The sequence below is a fragment of the Macaca nemestrina genome, chromosome 20 (genome assembly GCF_043159975.1).
Source record: "Macaca nemestrina isolate mMacNem1 chromosome 20, mMacNem.hap1, whole genome shotgun sequence".
NCBI lineage: Eukaryota > Metazoa > Chordata > Mammalia > Primates > Cercopithecidae > Macaca > Macaca nemestrina.
Window position 1 is genome coordinate 18,973,739 of NC_092144.1, and position 21,925 is coordinate 18,995,663.

The window sequence follows — 21,925 nt, forward strand, 5'->3', positions numbered from 1 at the left end:
CTGTCTGAACTGATAACAACAAATGTTTTGGAGACCTCAGAGTGAAAAGAAAGGTTTACTCCTTGTATCATCCCCTCCCAGTGGACTGCTTCAGTTCTAACAGAGACAGGCCAGCCCCTGGAGGCTGCAAGGAGCCACAAACCTTTCCCAGCTCACACTCTGCATCCCTTAGTCTCTGCTGCTAAAGAATCAGCCTCAGGTGGATGGGACGTCCATAAGTCTGTCCTCATTACCCAGTCACACTGGGTAGCATGGCCCAAGAGAGCCCTCATCTCTCCCCACCTTAAAACCCTCAGCATCACACAGCAGGAACAGTCCACAGGGCTTACCAAGGATACACAGTGAAAACAGAAAAATGTCTGTTACAAACCCCCTAAACCTGAGATGGCTGAAGAGCCAGATTCCTGTGCCCCATCTGACTCCTCCAGGCAGTGGGAGATGACCCCAAGCCCCCATTCCCTGGGCAGAGTGGTGTGCCTGGGGAGGGCTGGCAGTGGTGCTGTGCCGTGCCAGACCCTGGCCTGACAGTCAGTCAGTCCCGCTGGTTGGGTTGAGCCAGGAGCACCCACAAGTCATCAGGGGCTGTGGATTTGTTGCTTGCTGCATACCGCTGAAGTTCAAGGTAGCTAAAGGGTGGAGTCCATCAGTGGGTGGCCGTTCTCGGGAAGCATGATGCGAGTGCTGGCACCTCCCTGGGCAGAGGATGTATAGTGGGCAGACTCGCGGGTGGACCGGCGGAGGCACGCACAGCAGAGGAGGCGGCGGAAAGTGCGGCGCATCTCAGCATCTCGGCAAGAGTACACGGCAGCATTGACCAGTGAGTTGGCCTCGGCCAATAGTAGGAAGTACTTTTCTACAGCCAGGACATTGCAGGACTTGCAGCCCAAACCATCTAGGAGCAGTACCACCTGGCCTGGTGTCCAGCAGACCACGAAAGCCCCTGTGGGACAGAGGCGGAAGTGAGCTGGGCAAGCTGTCAGAGGCGGCACCTACAGCTCTCAGTTTGGGGTTGGAGAGGTATCCAGAGCTCAAACAATAACGGTGCAGTTTGCAGTGCAACAGTTGCCTGTTTTGCTGATTCTGCAGTGTGACAGGAAGGCCCGCTAAGATGGGCCATCTTTGCTAATTGGTACACAGTGGCCAAGGCACTGGACATTTTGTGTGTGTGTGTGTGCGCGCGCGCGTGTGTGTGTGTGTGTTTGAGATGGAGTCTTGCTCTGTCGCCAGGCTAGAGTGCAGTGGTGCAATCTTGGCTCACTGCAAACTCTGCCTCCCAGGTTCAAGAGATTCCCCTGCCTCAGCCTCCAGAGTAGCTGGGACTACAGGTGCCCGCCACCACGCCCAGCTGCTTTTTAAAAAAAAAATTTTAGTAGAGATGGGGTTTCACCACATTGGCCAGGATGGTCTCGATCTCCTGACCTCATGATCCGCCTGCCTCGGCCTCCCAAAGTGTTGGGATTACAGGCGTGAGCCACTGCACCTGGCCTGTGTGTGTTTTTTTGAGACAGGGTCTCCTTCTATCACCTAGGCTGGAGTACAGTGGCATGATCATACCTCACTGAAGCATTTGACAGGCTGAGGCAGGATAATCGCTTGAGGCCAGGAGTTTCAGACCAGCCTGGGCAATATAGTGAGACCTCATCTCTACAAAAAATAAAAAATTAGCCAGGTGTGGTGGCACATGCCTGTAGTCCCAGTTACTCAGGAAGCTGAGGCGGGAGGATTGCCTGAGCCCTGAAGGTCGAGGCTGCAGTGAGCTACAATGGAGCCACTATAGTCCAGCCTGGGCAAGAGTAAGACCCTGTCTCTAAAAAAAAAAAAAAAATTTCGAAATTTAAAAGTATGGGCCGGGTGCGGTGGCTCATGCTTGTAATACCAGCACTTTGGGAGGCCAAGGCGGGTGGATCACAAGGTCAAGAGATCGAGACCATCCTGGCCAACATGGTGAAACCCCATCTCTACCAAAAATACAAAAATTAGCCAGGCGGGCCGGGCGCGGTGGCTCAAGCCTGTAATCCCAGCACTTTGGGAGGTCGAGGCGGGTGGATCACGAGGTCAGGAGATCGAGACTATCCTGGCTAACATGGTGAAACCCCGTCTCTACTAAAAACACAAAAAAACTAGCCGGGCGTGGTGGCGGGCGCCTGTAGTCTCAGCTACTTGGGAGGCTGAGGCGGGAGAATGGCGTGAACCCGGGAGGCGGAGCTTGCAGTGAGCCGAGATCACGCCACTGCACTCCAGCCTGGGAGACACAGCGAGACTCCGTCTCAAAAAAAAAAAAAAAAAAAAATTAGCCAGGCGTAGTGGCATGCACCTGTAGTCCCAGCTACTCAGGAGGCTGAAGCAGGAGAATCACTTGAACCTGGGAGGCAGAGGTTGCAGTGAGCCGAGATTGCGCCACTGCACTCCAGCCTGGGTGACAGAGCGAGACTCAGTCTCAAAATAATAATAATAATAATAATAATTTAAAAATACATATAGATTAAAAAATAATTTAAAGGCTTTTTGTTAAACCAGGCTTAGCACTGCTAAAAACTTTTTTTTTTTTGAGATGGAGTTTCAAAAAACTCCACCTCACCTGGCTAATTTTGTATTTTTAGTAGAGACGGGGTTTCTCCATGTTGGTCAAGCTGGTTGCCAACTCCCAACCTCAGTTGATCCGCCCGCCTCAGCCTCCCAAAGTGCTGGGATTACAGGCGTGAGCCACTGCACCCGGCCAGCACTGCTAAAAACTCTCAAGGGCTTCCCACGAAACTCAAAATATGACTCCTGTCTGTGCCCCTTAAGGCCTTGCCGAACTCTCCTCCTCACAAGCCCGCTTTCCTCTTTAGAGGCTCTGGCCTGGTACTGCCTTTAGGTTTTTACTTTGTTTCCTCTGCCTGGAACTCTCTCTGTTCCTATCCTCAGCATTCAGGCCTCTGCTCATATATGACCTCCCTGGAGAACATTCCCCACCTAAGTCTTCCCCCTATCACCCTCTATCAGGTAGCTTGTTTTGTTAATTGCTTCCAAGCGTCTTGTGGGAAACAGGGGGAAGCAGGGTGCCTGTTGCCCCCTGAGGGCCCCACTCACCCAGGATGATGACGACAGTCTTGACCAGGCTGAGCGTGGTCTCTCGGTAGCGGGGGTGGCAACTGACGTGCTCTGCCATGCGCTGCACTCGCCGCCGCACGTAGAAGAAAATGCGGGTGTAGACAGCCACCATGAGAAGAAAGACAAGCAGGCTCGACAGAGCCCAGACAGCCAAATAGGAGCGGCTGAGCAGGGGTGCCATGCGCGAGCAGCGGTCCAGGGCACAGAGGCAGTGCCAGGAGTGGGCGGGCAGCAGCCCCAGGCCCAGGGCAGCCACCCACACGCCCACAATGAGCATGACCACGCGGCCACGGGGCAGGCGGCTGTGCAGCTGGACCGCCATCACACTGCGGTGCCGCTCCACAGCGATGGCCAGCAGTGTGGCCACCGACGCAGTGAGGCTTGTGTCCAGCAAGCCCTGCCGCAGGAACCAGCCCTCAAGTGAAAGTCGGGCTGTGCGGGGACCAGTGTGGAACATGAGGAAGAGGTAGGCCACGCCCGCGAAGAGGTCAGCTGCGGCCAGGTTGCCTAGCAGGTAGTAGATGGGCTGGTGGAAGCGGCGGTTGGAGGCGATGGCTGCTATGACCAGGAGATTGGTGAGCAGCACCAGTACGCTGACGGTCAGCCCCAGTGCCACCACGACCACATCCTTGGGCCGCCAGTGAGAGCTGAGCTCCTTGCCACTGTTGTTATAGAAGAAGCCAATGGTCTCGTTGTAGTAGCAATGGCCCATGGTGACCATCTGGGGACACAAGAGATCATTGCATGTGGCGCTTCTTGGAAGGACACAGGGAGGGGCGGCAGCTACAGAGGACAAGGAAGGACAAGGGTCTTGAATTCAGATGCCTCAGAGCAAAGTGGCAGTGGTGAGGACCACGGTAGCCTGGAAAAAGCAAGCTCCATGGGGCTGGGGTGGGGGTGGAGGAGCTGCTGTTTCTTACCTACTAATAAGACCTGTGTCAAGACATAACCCAAGTCAACAGGGTTTTGAACCAGAAGAAGTGAAACAAAACCCATGTATGGTCGAATCCCAGCCCACCTGCCGCCAATGTGTGACCCGGTTTGGGCTGTAGGGAGAGGCAAGACAAAGGGGTGTGAGCTGCGGGACGAGATGAGGGAGGGTCACTTAGGTGCTGGAGTCAGTGTGGGGAGCAGAGACCCGGGAGCATGTGCCCACAAGAGTGAGGTCACTTGCTAGGACCCTGCGAGGGAGCGGTGCCGAGGCGTGGAGGTGATCGGAGTGGACAGAGAGTCGGTCCCAGAAGTTGGTCTGCCGGATTTGGGCGCGAGTGCTTCCCAAGCGGGCGGGGCAATAGGCTGTTCCGGGTGGGACGGAGGACACTGGCGGTCTCCGGGACAAAGACAGCGGTTGGGGAAGGGACAGCTGGCCGGGCCTCCAGGCGTCTCCAGACTGGGGAAGGGGTAGGGGGTTCAGGGATCAGGGGGCGGCGTCCTGGCCCCGCAGGCACGTGCCGCGCCCTTCCCCCGGGCCCAGGCCCGCACCCGCCCGCCTCCCGTCCGTGCCGGCCTCACCTGGGCCTCCCGTCACGCCGCAGATAAGGCGGGCTCGCGGGGGTTCGGGGCGGGCTCGAGGCCCATGGCCCGGCGACCGCGGCGGGAGCGGTGGAGCGTCCGGGTGCGCCCTGCGTGGGCTGCTGAGAGGGCGCGGGAGGCGGGGTCTCCCCGGCGCCCCGCCCCTGCCACCTGGGGGAGTCCCGCCCCGCCACCTGGGGGAGCCCCGCCTCCGCGGCCGCGTCGGGGGCGGTGTCGCCCGGAACCGCAGCCCCCCTATTTCCTCCCCGCCTCGCGGCCCCTCGGTCGCCTCTATTTCCGGCGCGGGACCCCCACCCCGGCCCCTGCACACCTCACGCGCCCGCAGTTTCGAGCCTGCGGGGCTGAGTCACCCGGCGACCCCAAAATTCCCGCCGCGACTCCGCGCAGCCCGGGCGGAGCTCCAGGTGGTCTTGGGTCCGCGCCCCTTCTCCGGACCCCCAACCCTCCCAGCCCCACCCCACTCTCTTCTTCGTGTCCAATGGGCCGCCGAGTTACAAGCCACTCCCTGATCCGACTTGGCTCCCACCGCCCGGACCCCCGCCCATCCTCGGCTTTCCCAGCTCGCAGCTACAGCGCGCCGCGGCCTCCTGTGCGAGGCCCACGCCTGCGGCCCCAGCTGATCATCGGGCGCAAGCTAGGGTTTTGCAATCCCGCCCCCGTACCCCTCACCCTGGGACAGCGCTGCCCCCTGCAAAGCCCGGCCCTGCCCTGCCCTGTGGCTTCCTCCCTCCGCCTCCCTGCGGCGGCCCCGGGCTCCCACGGTCCGGAGCACACAGCCCCATTGTCCCGGTTATCTGCACTTTGTTATACTGTATTTGATTATGCAGGACCAGATCGGGGACGCAGAGCTCCGGGAGGGCCGGGCTGGCGTGACTCAGCCGGGTGCTGCGGCCCAGCCCCAACTGCCTTTAGGTAGATGCTGCAGGGTGTTTGATGATGCAAGAAGGAGGCCTTGAGGCCGGGCGCAGTGGCTCACACCTGTAATCCCAGCATTTTGGGAGGCCGATGCGGGCGGATCACGAGATCAGGAGATCGAAACCATCCTGGCCAACATGGTGAAATCCCGTCTCTACTAAAAATACAAAAAAATTAGCTGGGCGTGGTGGCGTGCGCCTGTAGTCCCAGCTACTCGGGAGGCTGAGGCAAGAGAATCGCTTGAACGCGGGAGGCAGAGGTTGCAGTGAGCCGAGATTGCACCACTGTACTCCAGCCTGGGCGACAGAGAAAGACTCTGTCTCAAAAAAAAAAAAAGAGGTCTTGATTCCCGTGATCGGTAAAACGGGGGAAAGGAGTGCTGCCCGTGCTGGCCTCTCCCCTAGCAGAGATGCACCCAAGGGCATACAGGACAGAGTTTATTAGAGGCCATCAGGCCCCAGGCACCACCAGGATGTGGAGTCTGCACTGCCCACCTCCTCCAGGAAGGTCACTTCGAGTCCACGAAGGGGGCAGGCAGGTGTGGGGGAGTGACCACAACCAAAGTAGCAAAAGCACCCCTGTCCCAGGGGTGGGAGACTAGGGTGAACCCCCAGGATCTCATAACCTGTATTGACCCTGAGTATTGACCCTGAGTGACCTCTGAGCCTGAGTGGCCCTGATGCTTGGCAGTGACCTGTGTCCAGTTGGGGGATTCCAGGACATTGCCCCCGAAAGGGTTTTAGGCCTCCCATAGGCCATGTATTAAATAGTTTTTCCTTATAGGAACCCTCTGGACCTCTCCCAGTATTGAACTCCTGGCAGGCTGTTTGGCCACCAGGTGGTGGGAGGTAGGGAGATTGCGTCCGTCTTCACAATCTGGGCTTCTTCCTTATTTAGTGTGCCAGGGTGGTCAGAGATGGTCCTCGGCTTCCTCAGGCTGGACGTCCGGGCAGCAGGTGGCCCTGGGCACAGCCTCACTGTCCAGTTTGGAGAGTAGCCGGGCTGTCTCCTGGGTGATCTCAAAATGCTTGGGCAGCGGGGTGCGGCGCAGGGGGCTGCCCTCAGAGGAGGCAGCTGCAGGGCTAGGCCCCCGCCCCCGCAAACTCCCTCTGGGCACTGATGTGATGGGGCTCTCCTCGCACAGCTTGGAAGCCACCAGGGCCAGACTGGACAGCTGGTGGGTTACAGGCCTCACACCGCCCCGGGGATACTTCACCGGCTGGCGGCTGAAGTGGCCACGAGACTGTGTCCCCAGGAGTGAGTCCTCTGGGCCTTGGCTGGACACTGTGTGTGGGGTGGGTGGTCAGTGCAGAGTACCCCCAAGTTCTCTGGATATCCCCCCCAGGAATCATCTTTTAGCCAAGTCACCCTGGGGCCAAGGCACCCCCAGAACTCCTGAGCCTCTCCCTAACATACTCACCTTCCCCTCCCCCATCTTTGGTGTCTTCAGCCACGTCCTCTCTCTGGTCACTCTGTGGAGTTGGGATCTGCAGGGAGAAACCGACCCCAACACTAAAATCTCAGTTCTTTGAGATTCCTAGAGAGCTGAGGGCTTGTTCCTACACATGCAAAGGGAATAGCCAGTGCAAAGGCCCTGAGGTAGGAGCGTGCCTGGTGTGTTCGGACGCAGCCCCACCCTGTAATGAATGAGGGAAGGGTGGTAGGAAGTAAGACCAAAGAGGAGTGGGCTCAGGTGGCTCTGCCAGCCACCCCTGACTTCGCACCTACTATGCACTGGGTATGGACCACCACTGAACTCCTCCTATGCACAGGGCATGGACCAGCACTGAATGTGCACCTGTCATCCTTTGCAGTTTTGGTGTTTGGGGATAGACGATGCCCTTATAAGTGTACTGCTTGGCCAGGCATAGTGGTGCATGCCTGTAATCCCAGCACTGGTGGATTATCTGAGGTCAGGAGTTCGATATCAGCCTGGCCAACATGGTGAAACCCCGTCTCTACTAGAAATACAAAATTTAGCCGGGTGTGGTGGTGCATGCCTGTAATCCCAGCTACTAGGGAGGCCGAGGCAGGAGAATCACTTGGACCTGGGAGGTGGAGATTGCAGTGAGCTCAGATCATGCCCCTGCACTCCAGTCTGGGCAACAGAATGAGACTCCGTCTCAAAAATAATAATAAGTGTACTGCTTGCCCTTCCAGCACAGAGCAGTGTCCTTCACTGAGTCTGGACCGTGGGTTCCATGAGGGTGGGAAAATTGTTTTTTTTTTTTTTTTTTTTTGAGACGGAGTCTCGCTCTGTCACCCAGGCTGGAGTGCAGTGGCCGGATCTCAGCTCACTGCAAGCTCCGCCTCCCGGGTTTATGCCATTCTCCTGCCTCAGCCTCCCGAGTAGCTGGGACTACAGGCGCCTGCCACCTCGCCCGGCTAAGTTTTTGTATTTTTAGTAGAGACGGGGTTTCACTGTGTTAGCCAGGATGGTCTCGATATCCTGACCTCGTGATCCGCCCGTCTCGGCCTCCCAAAGTGCTGGGATTACAGGCTTGAGCCACCGCGCCCGGCCAGAAAATCGTTTTTTAGCAAACAGCCAGCCCAGGGAGTGGCTCAGCCCTCTCCACATTAGGACCAGATAGCACCTCTGAACTACCATCCTGGGCTGCTCTCTGCAACCTTACCAACCTTACTGTTCCATCCTTAGCTAAATGGTTGGCAGTGTCTACACATCAGACACTGTCCCGAGCACTTCATGAGCCATTCCAGCTCTCAGACACCCACAGTTCACCAGCAGCTGCTTCCCAGCTCCGGGCTGCTGCAGGATAGATCCTTGCTCTCAGGAATGGCAGATGCAGCAAGATACCAGCAGCACAGGCCTTGGGCATGGACTGTTCTAGCAATCCAGAGCAGCGGGTGCTGCTGTCTTCCTGGTTCACAACTGAGCTCTGGATCCAGACTGGTGACCTTTATTAAAGATTCCAGGCCGGGCACGGTGGCTCATGCCTGCAATCCCAGCACTTTGGGAGGCCGAGGTGGGCGGATCACCTGAGGTCAGGAGTTTGAGACCAGCCTGACCAACATGGAAAAACCTCGTCTCTACTAAAAATACAAGGCGGGCGCGGTGGCTCAAGCCTGTAATCCCAGCACTTTGGGAGGCCGAGATGGGCGGATCACGAGGTCAGGAGATCAAGACCATCCTGGCTAACATGGTGAAACCCCGTCTCTACTAAAAAAAGAAAAATACAAAAAACTAGCTGGGCGTGGTGGCGGGTGCCTGTAGTCCCAGCTACTCGGGAGGCTGAAGCAGGAGAATGGCGTAAACTCGAGAGGCGGAGCTTGCAGTGAGCCGAGATTGCGCCACTGCACTCCAGCCTGGGCGACAGAGCGAGATGCCGTCTCAAAAAATAAATAAATAAATAAAATAAAAATACAAAAAAAATTAGCCGGGTGTAGTGGTGCATGCCTGTAATCCCAGCTACTCAGGAGGCTAAGGCAAGAGAATCGCTTGAACCCAGGAGGCGGAGGTGCCATTGCACTCCAACTTGGGCAACAAGAATGAAACTCTGTCTAAAAAAATAAAGGATTCCAACTGCGGCCGGGTGCGGTGGCTCATGCCTATAATCGCAGCACTTTAGGAGGCTGAGGTGGGTGGATTACTTGAGGTCAGGCGTTTGAGACCAGCCTGGCTAACGTGGCAAAACCTTGTCTCTGAGGCATGAGAATCGCTCGAACCCAGGAGGCGGAGGTTGTGGTGAGCCGAGATCGCACCACCGCACTCCAGTTGGGCGACACAGTGAGATTCTGTCTCCAAAAAACAAACAAAAAAAAAGATTCCAACTGCTTACAGTCCCCTTTTAGGGTCATTAACTGCTCAGAGCCTTCGTTGTTTCATCTGTAAAGGATTTTCACTAATACTATCTACCTCTCAGGACTGTGGGGAGGACAACAGGAAGTCTCTACAGTGTCCCCTGCATAGCAGGTGCGCATTCAGTGGTGGTCTGTGCCCTATGCATAGGAGGTGCTCTGTGGTGGTCCACATCCTGTGAATAGCAGATGCAAGGTCGGGGTAGCTGGCAGAGCCACCTGGGCCCACTCCTCTTTGGTATCACTTCATACCACCTTCCCCTCATTCATTACAGGGTGGGGCTGAGCCCTAAGACACCAGGCACGCTCCTACCTCGGGGCCTTTGCACTGGCTGTTCCCTTTGCCTGGAACACCCTTCATCTGAGCTCCATGTGGCCAGCTCACTCCTTCACATCCTTCCAGTCTTTGCTCAAGTCCATCTGCTCTCTAAGACCTGCCCCCACCATCCTACTTAGTGCTACAAACTGCCCTCCACCTCCCACTGTGCTGCTCCCTGGTGTCATGTGTCTTACCCCACTTTTTTTTTTTCTTTTTTTGAGGCAGTCTTGCTCTGTTGCCCAGGCCAGAGTGCAGTGGCGTGGTCTCGGCTCACTACAACCTCTGCTTCATGGGCTCAAGCGATTCTCCTGCCTCAGCCTCCTATTACAGGTACACACCACCACACCTGGCTAATTTTTGTATTTTTAGTAGAGACAGATTTCTCTTTGTTGGTCGGGCTAGTCTCGAATTCCTGACCTCAGGTGATCCGCCTGCCTCAGCCTCCCAAAGTGCTGGGATTACAGGTGTGAGCCACCGCGCCCGGCCATTACTCCACCTTTGCATGATCCATTACCCTTATCATCATCACCTCATCACATTTCAGATAACTGACTGTGTCATGTTTATGGTTTGCCTTTCCCCACTGAAACACAGGCACTGAGAGGGCAGGGTCTTTGGATATTTAGCTCATGGATGTATCTGCAGTGCCTATGACAATGCTTGGCCCATAGTATGTGTTCAATAAATATTCTGGGGCTGGGCACGGTGGCTCACTCCTGTAATCCCAGCACTTTGGGAGGCCGAGGCGGGCAGATCATGAGGTCAGGAGATCGAGACCATCCTGGCTAACACGGTGAAACCCCATCTCTACTAAAAATACAAAAAAATTAGCTGGGTGCGGTGGCAGGCACCTGTAGTCTCAGCTACTTGGGAGGGTGAGGCAGGAGAATGGCGTGAACCTGGGAGGCAGAGCTTGCGGTGAGCTGAAATCGTGCCACTGCACTCCAGCCTGGGTGACAGAGCGAGACTCCATCTCAAAAAAATAAATTAATTAAAAAAATAATAAATAAATAAATAAATATTCTGTTGGAGGAATGAATGATCACCCATGTTAGTACCTGTGCAGGGCTGTTCCCTCTTGTTACATCATCACTGCCCACTGCTCATTCCTCACTATTCCTTCCAGAATGAACACAAGTTAAATGAGCAAGGGAGGAAGAGAATGAAGGAAATTTTTAAAGGAAAGGAAGGAAGATGAAAGAGAAGGTGGCCGGGCGCGGTGGCTCAAGCCTGTAATCCCAGCACTTTGGGAGGCCGAGGCGGGCGTATCACAAGGTCAGGAGATCGAGACCACAGTGAAACCCCGTCTCTACTAAAAAAATACAAAAAATTAGCCGGGCGCGGTGGCGGGCGCCTGTAGTCCCAGCTACTCAGGAGGCTGAGGCAGGAGAATGGCGGGAACCCGGGAGGCGGAGCTTGCAGTGAGCCGAGATCGCGCCACTGCACTCCAGCCTGGGCAACAGCGTGAGACTCCGTCTCAAAAAAAAAAAAAAAAAAAAAAAAAAAAAAAAAAAGAAAGAGAAGGTAAGAGAATTGAACAGAGATAAGGCCCTCTCCATGGCTGTGGGCCCAGTGGGTTCCTACCTCGGTGGGTGTGGCTGTGGGATGCTGCTCCAGGGCACTGTGGGGCTGGGGGTCTGGGCTGGGGTCCAGGCCGGGGTCCGAGGCTAGGACTGGGGACTGGGAGTCCGGGTCAAGGTCCAGGGGTGGCGGTTGGGAGCTGGCTGTGAGGGGCCCAGGGGCTGGGCTGGAGTCTTGGGGCGGGGGCTCAGTGGCCTGGGGGAGCTCATCCATCCCAAAGATCTGCTCGTAGTGCACAATGAGGAACTCCACAAGCTGGGCCTGATGCCCAGAGTCCAGCAGGCAGGTGACAGGGATGGCACCGGCTGCCCGTGGGCTGTCCGGCGGCCGCAGCAGTGTTGGCCCAAACACAATGCCCAGGTTGTTGGCAGACATCTTGTTTTCCATAAACCGTGCAGCCACCCTGGGGATGGTGTGAAGAGAAAGGTCAGGGTACAGGGTGCAAGGTCATTGGTCTGAGGGTAAGGGTGGGACCCACAGGCCAGCCTAGTGGTGACTTGCCCATGTCACAGGTGTAAGTCATCTGAGACCAGCAACCACATATCCAGAGCTGGAGGTCAGGGATTAGTACCCAAGGTTATGAATCATGGATTATGGTTCAGAGTTCAGAAAACACAGGTCAAAGGCCAGAGGTCAGTGTCAGGGGTCAGCCAAGGTAGTCAGTAGTCGCATGTCCAGGGACGAGGGTCGTGTTTCAAGGCTCAGGGACCCATGCACACCTGAACAGATGGGCCACCAGGTGCCGCAGGGTGTTGTAGTTAGAGTCAGGCAGCTGTACCAAGAGGGTCTTCAGCGAGCAGATAACCTCAGGGCTGGGGCTGGGGGTCCCAGGGTCGTCCCCAGGGTCTGCATGCAAGGTCTTAGCCAGAGAGATGAAGGCGTCGTAGAGGTGGAAGGGGATCACGGGGTCGGTGAGCTGGGGGTGGAACGGAGGGCGCAACACGAGTGTGGGTGGGCTGTGGAGGGCCCCTGCCCACGTTCCCCTCAGTGTCCTGAGCACCCACCTCCTGAAGAAATCGCTTGAGGACACTCGAGACATCATGAGGCGAGTTCCCTGACAGCTCCACCAACGCTCGGCCATTCTCAAAAGCCTGGCACAGCCGCTCCACGCGGACCCGGGACCCGCTGACCCGGTAAATGCCCTGCAGGGTGAGGGTGAGAAACAGACGCCCGGTTCGTGATCAGGCCATTGATTCGGTCACACTTCTGGGGATGATAAAGGGTCAGGGCAGCACCTGCACATCCAGGGCGCGGTGTTCTATCTCAGCCGTGCACTTCGTGACCACGAAGGGTACCTCCTCTGGGAAGTCCCTGGGTAGCTGCAGGAAGTCGACCCCAAAGAGGGGTGTCCGTGCTGGTAGCCGCCTGTGTCCACAGAGGATCAGGAGAGTCTCCAGGCAGCGCTTGTGGCAGGTCAGAAAGCACTGCAGGGAAGGTCACAGGGACAGGGAGGTCATTAGGGACCAGTAGGGGAAGAGAAGGTTACAGGGATCCTCAAGGAATGGGGGCTCATGGGAGACATCAGGTTAGGGTCCCGGGGGCAGAAAGGCTGTAGGAAGCTCAGGTCAGGGAGATGATCAGGGATCAGCAAAGGTCATTTGGTCATTAGCCCGGGCCACACCTCCTCACACTCCGTCCCGCTGACCATGAAGGCTTCGCATTCGCGGCACTTGGCCGGGCCCCGCAGTCGCCGCAGCCGGTGGGTCTGAGCCGCGCTGGACAGCGTCCACTTCCTGAAGGGGCTGCCCAGCCCATTCTCCAGCCCATCTCCCAGGTCTGCAGGGAGACAGGGTCAGGGGTGCCTGGTCCACCTCCTGCCCTGCCCTGTCCCATCCTGCCCTACCCTGCTTCAGCCTCACCAGGGTCTCGCTCCTCAAAGTCATCTGAGGACTCAGTGCCTGTGGACGAAGCCTTCACCAGCCGCCTCGTGCCAGCGCCTGGGGTCAGAGGAATCATGGGAGATTCCTGGGCTGTGGAGGCACTCTTAGTTTTTAGGGCTTCTAGAACTACCCACTAATTCCTAAGGGGTCAGAGGTCAGGAGGGGGATTGGACAGGTCAGTGGTTAAGGGTTGGAGAATTGGGTCAGCAGCCTGGGGTGTGGTTCATAAGCTGGATCAAGAGGTTGAGGAAATAGGCCGGACACGGTGGCTCACGCCTGTAATCCCAGCACTTTGGGAAGCCGAGGCAGGAGGATCACATGAGGCAAGGAGTTTGAGACCAGCCTGGCCAACATGGCAAAACCTTGTCTCTACTAAAAATACAAAAATTAACCAGGCATGGGGGCAGGCACCTGTAGTCCCAGCTACTCAGGAGGCTGAGGCACAAGAATCGCTTGAACCTGGGAGGCGGAGGTTGCAGTGAGCCAAGATTGTACCACTGCACTCCAGCCTGGGCAAGACTCTGTCTCAAAAAAAAAAAAAAAAAGAAAGAAAGAAAAGGCCGGGCGCAGTGGCACACACCTGTAATCCCTGCACTTTGGAAGACCAAGGCAGGTGGATCACCTGAGGTCAGGAGTTCGAGATCAGCCTGGCCAACATGGTGAAACCCTATCTCTACTAAAAAATACAAAAATTAGCCAGTGTGGTGGTACACACCTATAATCCCAGCTACTCCAGAGGCTGAGACAGGAGAATTGCTTGAATCTGGGAGGTGGAGGTTGCAGTGAGATCATGCCACTGCACTCCAGGCTGGGCAACAGAATGAGACTCTGTCTCAAATAAACAAATAAATAATTTTTAAAAAGATAAAAAAAGAGGTTGAGGAAATAGGTCAGGGGTGTCAGGTAGGTCAGAGGTGAAATGATAAAGATTGAGGGTCAGAACTTGACCAGGGGCTGGAGGATGGTCACAGGTGGAGTGTGGGTCAGGACCAGGTCCTATCCCTACCTGGGCTGGAAGTGGGAGAGTCCAGGGACCGAGACTCGCTGCCGCCACCCACGCTGTCCACATCACTGCCCGGAGTGGGGCCTGGAGTCCCTAGGTGGGACAGGTCAATAAGGATGGTCCCTTGCTCCCAAACCCCACTCCTGTAGCCCACCTATATGTGGGTGGAATGAACTCCTGGCACCACTCCCACCCGGCCCTCATTGCACTCACCTTGCCAGCGCCAGCCTGTGCCCGGATCCTCCCAAGGGCCTGGCTCAGCTGAATTCTCATCCAGCCTTGGAGGTAGAGGCCCAGAGAGCTTCTTTCTGATGTCCAGAGGGGAGCTGAGAAAACAGAGGTTTGAAGGTTTGAATCCCAGGAAACTGGCCTGTGGTGATGGCACCCAGGCATCATGTCTAGGTACCAACTCCAAGCACTTGGGGCTGCAGGCCCTGACACCCATGGGTATTGTGGCCCCTGCAGTACAGTAGCCCCAAATTCCTGCCCCTGCCCCTAGGACTGGGACAACCCATTCAGCCTCCTAAGACCCCCGAGAGCCTGGAGTACTAAATTCCACTAAGGCTTTGCGTTCTCTGACCTCGAGTACCCAGCCTGCGGTGCCAACAGCCTGGCATCGCGATTCCAGGGCTCGTTCCCAACTCCCTGCTCCAGTGACCCACCTGTTCACGGAGGGAACGAACTCCTGGAAAGAGAAGGCGGGCGGAGGGGGCGGCGGGGCCTCGGGCCGCAGCGCCCGTACGAACTCCTGGTAGCGCTGGCCCGGCTCAAAGGGCACACAGCACTCGGCCAGGGCCGCGAAGGCACTGGGGCCATACTCCGCCTGCGCACCGCGCAGCCCAAAAAGACCCAGGGTCACCTGCCGGGTGGAGACACCAGGTTGCGGAGGGGCGGGGCCTGGGAGCCTGGGGGCAGGGCCAGAGCTGGGGCGGGGTCAGGGTTTGGGACGCACCTGGGCGGCTTAGGAACTAGGGCAGTCGGCCAGGGGACCCAGGCGTGGTCAGAGCAGGGGCTGGTCATCCAGGGGACAGGATCTCATGGGGTGGAGCGGAGACAATGGGTCTGGGGGCGGGAACTGGCTGTCGAGGGAAATGGCCTAGTCCTGGTGTTCCCAGGGTGGCTTAGGGGCGAGGAGCGGGGCACTCAGTCGGGGCCCCAACGGGGTGAGGGGGGGATGGCCTTGGAGATGGGCCTCACCCGCCTCAGCACTTCATCCCCCTGAAACACCAGCTTGCGCACGTGCGACACGATTCGCTGCTTGGCGATCTCCAGGTCCTGCTGCCGCGCGTTGGCCTCGCGGACACAGGCCTGGTACAGCGTCTCGGCCTCCAGCGCCTGGGGAAACCGGAGGCCAGGGGCGGGGTGGGGCGCGTGTGGGCGAGAGCAGAGGGCAGGGGGAGCCAAAGCGCTGCACAGGCTCGGGGCCGGGTGCCCACCTTGGCCTGGGCCTCCTCCCGCGAGCGCCGCCGCCGCTCCTGCTGCTTGCTAGGTCCCGGCGAGGCCTGGGGGGACGGGTCCTCAGGGGACCCCTGGGAGCGCGCCCGCAGGTCCTCGCTGCGTTGCACATACTGCAGCTGGGCGCGCCGCAGTGCCTGCACCGCCTCATTCTGGGGGATCATCGATGAGGAGAACGTCAGCGTCCAGGCCTCTCTCTTAGCCTACCCCTCCACCCATTCCAAGCCTCACCATCCGCTTCTGCTCCTTCATCCACTGCTCCTTGAACTCCTTCCGCCACTTCTCAATCTCAGTCCGTTTGGCGGCGAGGGGCTGGCAAGGGTTGGGGATGGGGATGGAGACGCTGCCTTAGGGCGACCCCAGAAGCAGCCACCCAGTCCTTCCATTCCTGCGCCATGTGCTTTGCCGCCTCTGGAGTCTTTTTTTTTTTTTTTTTTTTTTGAGACAGAGTTTTGCTCTTGTTGCCCAGGCTGGAGTGCAAGTGGGCAATCACGGCTCACTGCAGCATTGAACTTGAACTCTTGAGTTCAAGCAATCCTCCTGCCTCAGCCTCTCAGTTAGTTAGGACTACAGGCATGTGCACTAGGCCTAGTTAATTCAAAAAACAATTTCTTTTTTTTTTTTTTTTTGGTTAGCCAGGTGTGTTCATTCATGCCTTTAATCCCAGCATTTAGGAGGCCAAAATGGGCAGATCACCTGAGGTCAGGAGTTGAGTTCGAGACCAGTCTGACCAACATGGTGAAACCCTGTCTCTACAAAAACACAAAAATTATACAGATGTGATGGCACACTCCTGTGGTCCCAGCTACTTGGGAGGCTGAGGCAGGAGAATCGCTTGAACCCGGGAGGTGGAGGTTGCAGTGAGCTGAGATCATGCCACTGCACTCTAGCCTGGATGATAAAGTGAGACTCTGTCTCAAAAAATAAAATAAAATAAAATAAAATAAAATAAAATAAATAAATAAAATTTTTTTGGTCGATAAAGACAGGGATCTCACTGTGTTGCCCAGGTTAGTCGAACTCCTGGCCTCAAGAAATCCTCCAGCCTCAGCCTCCTAGTAGCTAGCACTACAGACATGTGTACCAGGCCCAGCTAATTAAAAAAAATTTTTTTTTTTTTTTTTTTTTGTAGAGACGGGAGTGGGGGGTCTCACTGTGTTGCCCAGGTTGGTCTCAAACTCCTGGGCTCAAGCAATCCTCCCTCCTTGGCCTCTAGAAGTGCTGGGATTACAGGCGTGAGCCACTGTGCCTGGCTGGACCCTTTTCTGAGTCAGTATTCTCCTCCTGGGGTCTCCTCCAGACCTGCTCTCCCCAACCCCTGTGTCCAGAAGTCTCAAGTCACCCCATCCCTTCTGCTTGGAAGCAAAGACACCAAGGCTTTCCTCCTGAGAACACTCAGCACCTCGTGCCCCTCCCCACAAACAAAAATGAAGTTTTTGGCTGGGCGTGGTGGCTCACACCCATAATCCCACCACTTTGGGAGGCCAAGGTAGGTGGATTACCTGAGGTCAGGAGTTGGAGACCAGCCTGACCAACATGGTGAAACCCCATCTCTGCTAAAAATACAAAAATTAGCTGGGTGTGATGGCAGGCGCCTGTAATCCCAGCTACTCAGGAGGCTGAGGCAGGTGAATTGCTTGAATCCAGGAAGCGGAGGTTGCAGTGAGCTGAGATCGCACCATTGCACCCCAGCCTGGGCAAAAGAGCAAGAGACTGTGTCTCAAGAAAAAAAGTAAAGTGAAGTTTTGCAATTACACAGGAAGCCCAGCTTGAATCTTTGCTGGGTAACCTTGGGCAAGTTCCCGAGCATCCCTGGGCCTCAGCTTCCTCATCAGTGACATGGCGATGTTGGTAGTGGTGCCTTCCTCCCAGCTTGCTGGGAGGAAGGACAGCAGGGTACCCTCTGTAACATTCCGTCCCGCTCCTTCACCTGGTAGTAGTCTCTTTTCTGCTGGGCCACTGTCTCCATGGCCAGGGTTCCCAGGCGGAGATCATGCTCCAGAAACAGGGTGTAGATGTACTGCAGAGGCATGTGGCTCTGGGGGAGACAGAGTGGTGTAGGAGGATACTGAAGATCTGTGGGGGGCAAGGGTGAGGTTCTAGTGGGGGTTGGGCTCTCTGGGGGGTCTAGTGATGACTACCTGCTGTTGAATGGACACCTTGCCAGCTTCAGCGATCTTCATAGTGCTCTTAGCAAACTCCAGCTCTGGGGGAAGAGAGAGCAGGGCTCTGGGTCTAGCTGGGGTCTGGGGACTGCCTGGTGCCTGGGGCTGGGTGGAAGGGGTCCTCACCATAGCTGGCTCTCTTTTCAGTCCAGGCAAGCAGTTCCTTGGCATAGCGGCTCCAGGTCTTGGCATATTCCAGGGCTGCGTCCACACCCCCTTTGGTCCGAATGAGCCGCAAGTCCAGTTCCTCCCCTGGGGAAAATGGATGGACCTCTGACCTTTGCACCCTAGTCTGCTATGGATGTCTTCCCTAAGCCCCCAGACCAGACCAGTGGCCCCTGTCCTACAGCCTCACAGCTCCCCAAATGCTGCTTTGGGATCACTTGTCCTGGTTGCAATTTTACAGATTCACTGTTTTTTGGTTTTGATTTTTGATTTTATTTATTTTTTTGAGACAGTGTTTTGCTCTTGTTGCCCAGGCTAGAGTGCAATGGCGTGATTTCAGCTCACCACAACCTCCGCCTCCCAGGTTCAAGCGATTCTCCTGCCTCAGCCTCCTGAATAGCTGGGATTACAGGCATGCACCACTACGCCTGGCTAATTTTCTGTAATTTTAGTAGAGACGAGCTCTCTCCATGTTGGTCAGTGTGGTCTCGAACTCCCAATCTCAGGTGATCTGCCCGCCTCAGCCTCCCAAAGTGTGGGGATTACAGGCGTGAGCCACTGTACCCAGCCTGTGTTTGATTTTTTTGGACAGGGTCTTGCTCTGTCATCCAGGCTGCAGTGCAGTGGCACGATCATATTTCACTGCAGCCTCAAAGTCCTAGGCTTCATCAGTCCTCCAGCCTCAGCTTCCAAAGTAGCTGGGACTACAGGCACACACTACCACATCCAGCTAATTAAAACATTTTTTTTTTCTTTTGGTAGGGATGGTGTCTCACTGTTGCCCAGCATGGTCACGAATTCCTGGCTTCAAGTGAACCTCCTACCTCAGCCTCCACCCTGCCTGGGGTCTCCCTGAGGGCTGGGACTGAGATCTGTTGTGTGTACTACCATGTTCCCAAAACCTAAACGATGCCTCGCATGGAAGAGGGGGTCAGTGGTGATTTGTTGAAGGAAAGACTGCTTTCTGTCCCCACTGTCCTGGCCTCCAGACCCCCCTACCTGTGAGGGGTACGGGACCCTCTGGGGAGGGGCCGCTCCAACAGCTGGCTTCGTTGGTCTGTGGGGGAGGGAGACAGTATTCAGAAGCAAACAGGGCAGGGACCTGGCCTTCCTAAGGCCCCCTCTGCCTGAGGCCTTCCTCCCTATTCCCCTACTCCCCACTCACAGCAGTGGCTGTGGCGGTCTTGTCAGGTTCTGGGTCTTCTGAGAGTGGAGGGTCTCCAGCCAGCATCTCAAGGGTCCTGGGGGATAAAGATGTGTCAGGATGCCACCTTACACCCAGTCTGTCCTGCCAAGGGGTGCTGGGGACCTTAGGGTTGTTTGTGGCAAACATCACCTCTGTGGCATCTCTTGTATCTAGGAGGTCTGAAGAATGGTGTTTTGGGGGAATCAGGTGAGTTTTTTTAAAATGGGACTTGAAAAAGGGTCTGAAGGGCCCCTGGTAACTTTGGGGTTCATAGAGTGGGATTATAGGGATCGCAAATGTATTAAGGGGTTACAAGAATATGTAGGGTTCTAGGACCACTTTGGGGATTTCCAGTCTATTTAGGGGGACACTTTTGGGATACCCAGGCATTTTGGAGGCTCCCATCCTAGATTTCTCTGGTTATTAGGTATGTAGGTCCAGATGTTACAGGTTCCAAATGGGACTTCAGGGCACCTAAATGGTTAGGGGCTTGGGGCATCTTGGCAGGATTTGGGGGCGATCCAGGCTCAGACTCACACGTTCCCCAGTGAGATTTCGAGGTTGTCCAGGCTCCGGAAGATGTCACTGTACCTCTTCCTGCCCTCAGGAGCCGGGGGGAGCCCTGGGGGAGGGGAGTGTAATACATGGGCTAACCACTGCCTCCCTCCACCCACGGCACCTCAACCAGTCTCATTTGGAGGGGGTGGAAGAGAAAGGGAAAGAGAGAAAGAGACGAGTAGGAGGGCTTGGTTGGGGCCAACTTGAGGCAGGCAGATGGACTCACACACCACCAGAGACCAGAGACAGCTGCTCGGGGAACAGAGACACCCACACCCTGGGTCTGCCTGCACCCAGAAGCAAACCAACAAAACAGATGCCCCAGATGCAACCAGGCTGTTCGGAGAAGAGAGCCGGCCTCACAATGGAACCACATGGACCCAGGCTAGACAGATGGAAATACACAAGGGACAGCCAGGCAGAGCCTGAGGCAGAAACACACATGGAGAGACTGAAGCCATGAGGGACATAAAGACCGAATGACACTCCACATACACAACACAGACACAAAGACGGCCGGAAACACCAAGTCGGACCCTGCCACATTTCTGCTGCTGCCCCCCTGCCCCCTCTCCTAGGGGGCCCAGACCAGCACTGCCGGCTCCCCAGGGCTATAGAGGAGCTCTGTGGGGATCCTACCGCGTTGCCCTCTCCCTCAGCACCCTGCCCCCATCACAAAAATCAGAAGCAGAAGCAGCCACTTCCCCTTCCTGGGCCCCCTCCCCCAGGCGTCTGGGGTGAGGGATCAAAAGCGGGAGGGGGAATCAAGGGCTGGCGTCCCGAACCCCTCCAGGCATAGGGCTCCCCACAATGGAGGATCCCTGGGTCCTTCCCATTCAGGAACTCCTCTCCTGGCTTTCGGGACGGAGCGGGACAAGCGTGTCCCCTCAATGTAGGAAGCAGGGGATGGTTGGGGGAGACCCCTCCCGGATCCCCAACCCCCTACCCGGCTCTGCTGCGTCCATGTCTGGGCCCGGGGATCGCTCTGCGGGGACCGGGATGGGGATGGGGTCGCGCGCCGGCGGGGCCGAGCCCCGATTTCCTGCCGCCGCAGCTGCCGCCACCCGGGTTCCGCGTCGCCCCGCCCAGCAGAGACCACGCCCCCATACCGGACCACGCCCCCGTAGCCCGGAAGCCTTGATAGTGACCTCCTCTACCTGAGCCGCCTGAAACTGGGTCGGGCCAGGGCCCCCTAAGCGACCACTGGAGGCTGCAGTGCCCCTGAACTGGGCATCCTAAGACTTCATCTAGGCCATAGTTTCCCTCCCAGATATTTGTGCTACCCCGAATCCCACGGAGCCCCAGCCCCCTCCTCCCTGAATGGTTGCAGAATCCACCCGTCCCGGAGAGCCCCTCTCAGGAACTCCCACAACCCGCGACCCCGCTGATTCCCTTGCCCAGATTGTCTCTCAGAGCCCTGAAACCACCTGGGCCCCGCTGGAGCCATGGCGCCCCCTAGTGGAGGCCTGATATTCTGTCCGATTCCAACCAAAATTCTAATACTCTGGGGCTGGCGAACCAGAGGCCAGGGGCCTGGGGGATGCTCCCTCCGTGACCCTCAAAGCTGGATCAGGCTCAAGGCCCCAATTCCAGCACACCAGGGAGCAGCCCTTTTAGGTAGGGGGTGGAGGTTTGTCCAGAAGCACCAGCTCTGGGGTTGCCACAAGCCGCTTGTCAGTTATAAAAATGTTCCCACGCCCAGCACAGTGGAATTTTGGGGCTGGAAAGAGACTTTAAAGTATGTTTATAACTTTGCGTCCTAAAGGCTTTGGCTGTTAAGGAGGCAAGGATTCTCTGACTGGCTGCGCGCTGCCTACTCTGCAATTCTTGAGTTGTGATGAGTGAGTCCATCGAAAGGAACAACACTATCAACCTAAGAGCCAAGCCAGGTTTCCAGGTCACATCCTGGCTGATGCTCAGCCAGCGCTCCCTGACTGTGACAGGAGATGGTAGAGCAGCGCACGACCCCAAAGAGCGTGACAGAGTCAGGACTTGTAATGATGCACATCATATTCCTCAAGTCTCAGACACCACCCGAGAGGAAGGCATGCTGTTATGTATCGCGGGAAAAAAAAAATAACCACACATCCTAAGGCTTCTCTCAGCACCTGAGTTGTTAAAATGTGAAACAGACCACAGAAATGTGGGGGTTCTTGTTAAACTAGAAAATATGCACTGAATTCTCTGGGCAGGGACTAGTCCATGTTCAAGTGCTGAAAGTGCTTGAGGGATTCACCAACAACATCACAAGGCCTG

The 21,925-nt window shown here is 56.5% G+C and overlaps 2 protein-coding genes and 1 long non-coding RNA gene across 14 annotated transcripts; 1 reads left to right on the forward strand and 2 right to left on the reverse strand.

The window, feature by feature from the left end:
* Positions 1-36: 36 nt before the first annotated feature.
* Positions 37-5,241, reverse strand: LOC105492735 (lysophosphatidic acid receptor 2). Its single transcript, XM_011761609.3, has 3 exons — positions 4,606-5,241; positions 3,073-3,814; positions 37-940 (listed from the first exon to the last, which is right to left on the reverse strand). Exons 2-3 carry the CDS (start codon positions 3,812-3,814, stop codon positions 627-629), a joined length of 1,056 nt encoding a protein of 351 aa, XP_011759911.1. The 5' UTR covers positions 4,606-5,241; the 3' UTR covers positions 37-626.
* Positions 3,426-11,283, forward strand: LOC139360298 (uncharacterized). The gene is made up of 3 exons (XR_011617601.1): positions 3,426-3,559; positions 10,803-10,882; positions 11,201-11,283. It is a non-coding gene; the product is annotated as an uncharacterized lncRNA (long non-coding RNA).
* On the reverse strand, positions 4,260-20,759 carry GMI (GEM interacting protein). Of its 12 annotated transcripts, XM_011756060.2 has the most exons (21): positions 20,616-20,739; positions 19,649-19,733; positions 19,091-19,166; positions 18,925-18,982; positions 17,887-18,012; positions 17,737-17,801; positions 17,526-17,633; positions 15,827-15,907; positions 15,577-15,747; positions 15,338-15,475; positions 14,803-14,999; positions 14,354-14,466; positions 14,144-14,233; positions 13,117-13,194; positions 12,879-13,033; positions 12,493-12,681; positions 12,262-12,399; positions 11,977-12,173; positions 11,261-11,660; positions 6,962-7,028; positions 5,966-6,825 (listed from the first exon to the last, which is right to left on the reverse strand). In XM_011756060.2, exons 1-21 carry the CDS (start codon positions 20,632-20,634, stop codon positions 6,452-6,454), a joined length of 2,925 nt encoding a protein of 974 aa, XP_011754362.2. In that variant the 5' UTR covers positions 20,635-20,739; the 3' UTR covers positions 5,966-6,451. The 12 variants fall into 12 exon arrangements, with proteins under 12 accessions (XP_070943089.1, XP_070943091.1, XP_070943090.1 ...); XM_071086988.1 differs by lacking the exons at positions 5,966-6,825; positions 20,616-20,739 and adding an exon at positions 4,260-4,483 and having other exon boundaries at positions 19,651-20,601; XM_071086990.1 differs by lacking the exons at positions 5,966-6,825; positions 20,616-20,739 and adding an exon at positions 5,345-5,695 and having other exon boundaries at positions 19,651-20,600.
* Between the last annotated feature and the right edge of the window lie 1,166 nt (positions 20,760-21,925).